The sequence below is a fragment of the Penaeus vannamei genome, chromosome 3 (genome assembly GCF_042767895.1).
Source record: "Penaeus vannamei isolate JL-2024 chromosome 3, ASM4276789v1, whole genome shotgun sequence".
Taxonomy (NCBI): domain Eukaryota; kingdom Metazoa; phylum Arthropoda; class Malacostraca; order Decapoda; family Penaeidae; genus Penaeus; species Penaeus vannamei.
In genome coordinates, this window is record NC_091551.1 from 2,620,274 (window position 1) to 2,625,273 (window position 5,000).

The 5,000-nt window shown below is 41.3% G+C and overlaps 1 protein-coding gene across 1 annotated transcript in view; it reads right to left on the minus strand.

The window, feature by feature from the left end:
- LOC113806748 (synaptotagmin-17) overlaps window positions 1–5,000 on the minus strand; it is a 21,972-nt gene that overhangs the window by 16,229 nt on the left and 743 nt on the right. Inside the window, exon 3 of the mRNA XM_070139026.1 lies at window positions 1,054–1,179. Coding sequence (XP_069995127.1) covers window positions 1,054–1,179 — 126 coding nt within the window. The remainder of the gene's footprint in view (window positions 1–1,053; window positions 1,180–5,000) is intronic.

The following is a 5,000-nucleotide window of genomic DNA, read 5'->3' on the forward strand; positions in this document are numbered from 1 at the left end:
TGTCTGCCCCCCCCACTCTCTCTCTCTCTCTCTCTCTCTCTCTCTCTCTCTCTCTCTCTCTCTCTCTCTCTCTCTCTCTCTCTCTCTCTCTCTCTCTCTCTCTCTCTCTCTCTCTCTCCCTCCCTCCCTCCCTCCCTCCCTCCCTCCCCCCCTCCCTCCCTCCCTCCCTCTCTATGTCTAGTCCTATTTCTGTCCATTTCTATATCTGTTTGTTCATCTTTCTGTCTGCCCCTATCTATGTCTGTCTTTATCTTTGCCTGTCTCTATCTGTCTGTCCCTATCTTTGTTTTGTCTTTTTCTTTATTTCTTTCTGTCCCTCTCTCTCCTTGTCTCTGTTTGTCCCTATCTGTCTGTCCCTATCTCTGCCTGTCCCTAGCTCTGCCTGTCCTTATCTCAGCCTGTCCCTATCTCCGTCTGTCCCTATTTCTCCCTGTTCCTATCTCTGCTTGCCCCCATCTCTGCCTTGCCTATCTCTGTCTGTCCTTATCTCTGCCTGTCCCATCTTGGTCTGTCTCTATTTCTGTCTGTCCCTATTTATGTCTGTCCCTATATCTGTCTGTCCCTGTTTATGTCTGTCCCTATTTATGCCTGTCCCTATCTCTGACTGTCTCTGTCTCTATATGTCTCTATTTCTACCTGTCTCTATCTCTGTTATGTCTATATCTGTCAGTCTCTATCTCTTTCTATCCCCATCTCCCTTTGTCTTTGTATGTCCCTATTTCTGGCTGTCCCTATTTCTGTAATTCTTTGACTCTGTCTTTGTCTGTATCTAACTAATCTCTGTCTTCCCCTTTTTTTCTGTCTGTGTCTGTGCCTGTCCGTATCGTGTTCTTGTCCGCGCTTGTGTGTCTCTCTCAAACCTGAACATGGGAGACTTCAATAATTGCCATGCTGGGACAATCCAAAAATTGATTTCAAATTATTTTTCCTTGTCACAGCAATCCCCATTGAATATGCAATTTGCTGTGAAAAGTATAAGCACGTAAAAATGGCATAATCATCATATCCCTTAACAACAAAAAAGAACAATACATATAAACGGGGAATTTATACTGAAGACATGGTGCAATACAAACTTGACAGAATTTGCCAAATGCCTCTTCGCAATATCTTGACCATATCCTTTAGATTTAAGATTTATACAAGACACTGACCTTCGACCTAGAGTAAAGGATGACACTGTATCCGGCAAATCAAGTCATGAATTCCCACTATATTCTTATAGCTGCCTATAGCCTACGTGCCTATCACTATTTTGCAAACACATTTAAAATGCACATGAGCTTTGTTCATATTATGCCAATAAATTAGATTATATAGCCTTTTAAGGTTTTTCATACTCTATACAAATAAACACATTTAAAACACCAAATAAAGGCATAATCATAATATCATTTCTATAGTTTATATTACTTATCTAGCGATATCGTATTTACATGCATATTAATGGAAATCCTGACCTTTTGATCTGAATAACAGTAATTTTCATTTAGTAATACAGTGATGATTACCACGATAATGAATCATTTAAGGTTAATCCGAGAATTAGTTTACAATTATTTCTATATTTAACTAAGTTTACCTTAAAATGAAAATTACAACCCACACTAAAAGATTAAGAAAACGAGCTTTATTTCAGGCCTAACTACACATATCGGATAATTAAAAACAAGGCAAACAGACGTAAGGAAATTCTTCTATCCAGAGCAACAGCAGTAGTAGCAAATAATATGAATATATCAACACCTAATCAACTTCTATAAAAGACACGGATGCCTTAGCCTAGTGGTTCCCAACCTTTTTCATTCTATGGCCCCCGACCAGTATATGGTAATCTCCTTGGCCCCGTTCAATGACTCATCTGTTCCCACTCACTTAATACTATTCCTGAATAATGTAAAGGTTTCATGAACACCCAGTTGAAAGATACAGACGTATTTTTTTGTAATACGTCCGCATAACGGATCGTAATGTTTTTGGTATGTTGGATTTCTCTCCCTGTCTAGTTTCCAAATATATATAAGTTATTGCGCGGAAACCCTCTAAACCCCCACGTTCTTGGCCCAGATAGGAAAGGGCGTGATAGATACCAGAGATATTACGGGGTAAAATATGAATATTATACACAGAATCAGTCAACCCCCTTCCAGGAAAATAGAGAAACCTCCACGAGTTCCCGACAGGAGAGGGCGTACGACTACTATGCGGAAGCGGCGGTGCCAAGCCTGTCCGAAGCCCTCTCCCGCAGTGAATAAGGAGAGGGTTCTTCGTTTTCGTGGGCGGGGGTTGGGAACGGCCCCCTGCATTAAACTATGTAGTGACTGATTCTATGAGCAATATTTACATTTTACCCCGCATATTCCTGGTACCTTTCATGCCCTCCCCTGATATCGAGGCCAAGAATGTGGGGGTTGGGGGGCTTCCGTGCAATAAAACCTACATATTTGCATGGTAGACGGCGAGAGGAATCCAACGATACCGAAATCGTCGCGATTCGTTATGCGACCGTATTACAAAAAGTTCGTGATTCCAATTTATTGATGCGTGACCGATGATCATATGTAGGTACAGTAGTTGAGTTAAAATTCAGTTTAATTCGACGTCAATTTTTTTTTCAGAAAGTACCCCGTGGTCCTCACTCGTAACTCTTGGGTAAAGAGGTCATTAGTGGGTCACTAAAAGGACCACCAACAAAACAAAACCGCAAAAAAAAAGACCACATGAACACTTCGATCTTCTTTCCCCGTAATTTGTCCTCATCCTCTGAAAAAAACAAAAACTCCAGCCATGAAAAGAAACCTCAAACCGGTATCCTAAAACATCCATTGTCCTCATGAATTCGTTCGTCTCATATAGGCCTATTCCTCCCTCAGCACCTGGGTTATCAACGAATCTGAAGAAAGCAGAAAGAAAGGAATTACAGTCGCGGTCACACTACCTCGTCACGGGATACTATTGACTGTTCACACTAAGGTCTAAATAAGTACATACATATAAACTTAAACATACTTACATACTTACATAGACCTTATTTCACACAACTCCACGATATGTGAACATTGCGATCATGGTGCTCTCCAGGGAAGCAACACGAGCTATTTTTACATTTGTTTTTTCCTTAACGCATTGTTTTATTGTCCTTAAAATGGAAAAAAGGGAAGCAAAACAATTATAGGTTAGATAGTGGTTTGACAAGAAAGACCGAAATGTGTGAAAATATGTGAATATTCCTGCTATAGATGTCAGGTAATATCAAACTTTTATCCTTTTCGGTTTTCTGTTCTTATAGACGTTTTTATGCCCTATTTTTTAATGGTCTTAATATTGTCTGTGAGGGAATAAACTACTTCAGAAGGAAGATCCATGCTCGAATTTCGCGCCGATAGTGAAATGTTTTGCGTTCGTACTCCACCTGAGTTCCATGCGTGTTAAAATTTTAAAATAAATACCATGAGAACTATCCCTACTTTTATGCAAATTATATTAGAGAAAACGTATGATTTTATATCAAAACACCATTTTTAGTAATCAATGAGGTATTTGGTAATTATTATTTCATAGTTTTTTAATTCTTTTATTAGAGGGGCAAAGATTGATGCGGCGGTTGTTTCCTAATCCCTCGTTAAGGATTGCAGAAAAAATACACATAAAATTGCATTAAGTGGGAAAACCATGTTTTAGATTATTATGAAGCATAACTTCTTCTTCTTCTTCTTCTTCTTCTTCTTCTTCTTCTTCTTCTCTCTCTCTCTCTCTCCCTTACCTTTTGCTCCCTTTCCTCTTCCTCACCCCCTCTCTCTCTCTCTCTCTCTCTCTCTCTCTCTCTCTCTCTCTCTCTCTCTCTCTCTCTCTCTCTCTCTCTCTCTCTCAGTCTCTCTCTCTCTCTCTCATTTTCGGTCTCTCTCTCTTTATCTCTCTCTGTCTGTCCCTTGCTCTCTCTCTCTCTCTCTCTCACACACACACACACACACACACACACACACACACACACACACACACACACACACACACACACACACACACACACAAACACACACACATCTCCCTCCCCTCTTGCTGCCTTTCCCCCTCCCCCTCTCCCTCCTCTTCTCCGTCCCTCTCCCTCTCCCCTCTCTCTTTCTCCCTCTTCCTCTTCCCCTCAGTTAACCTTCACGTGTGTTGGAGTCGAAGAGGAAAAATACAAATCCTCTTTCTTCGCAAACAGTCACGCGGTAATATCTCATACCATAATTTTCCAATTTCTTTCCTTTCCTTTCTCTCTCTCTCTCTGCTCTTCTCCTCTTACCCCTTCTCCTTCTCCTTTCCTCGCCCTCCCTTCCATCTCCCCATTATGCTCACTTTCTCTCTTTCTCTATCGTTATCTCTATCTCCATCTCTTTCTTCCCTCATCTTCCTCTCCCTCTCCTTCTCCCTTGTCCTTCCTTCCATTCTTTTCTCTTCTTTTGTACCCACCTCCTTCCCCACATCTCCCATACCCTCCAGATTTCCATATCCCCCCCCCCCCGCTTTCTCTCATAGGAGTAATTAGAAATAGATACACAGATTATGAAGTGTGATATCAGAAAAAAAACAATACACAAAGTAGATTTAATGAAATAAGTGAAACAGTTTCGGAATCGTCCTTGATTTCATATTTGGGTCTGAAGGGGAATGAAAGAGGAAGCAGTATAAGAGAGAGAGAAAGGAGAGAACACGTGGAACACGGGGCAGGTGAGAATAGAAGAATGGAAGCGAAGGGAGGTCATATAGTGTGTGCACTGTGGGTTTTTCTTAGTATCAATACTGTAGAGTGTTTTTCCATTCATCATGGACCCTATGGTTAAAATAAATCTCTCATTCCTGTTTGCTTCCTTCCCCGACATAGTGCCTGCATTCGTGCTTTCGAGGCTTCTATCATCGCCAAGGCCCGACGGAAGAATCCACTTCGTTTCCTCCGAGACTGCCTCAAGGAGCAGGTACTCCCTTCCTCGATCTCCTGTCTCCTGAAACGCTCAGATGAA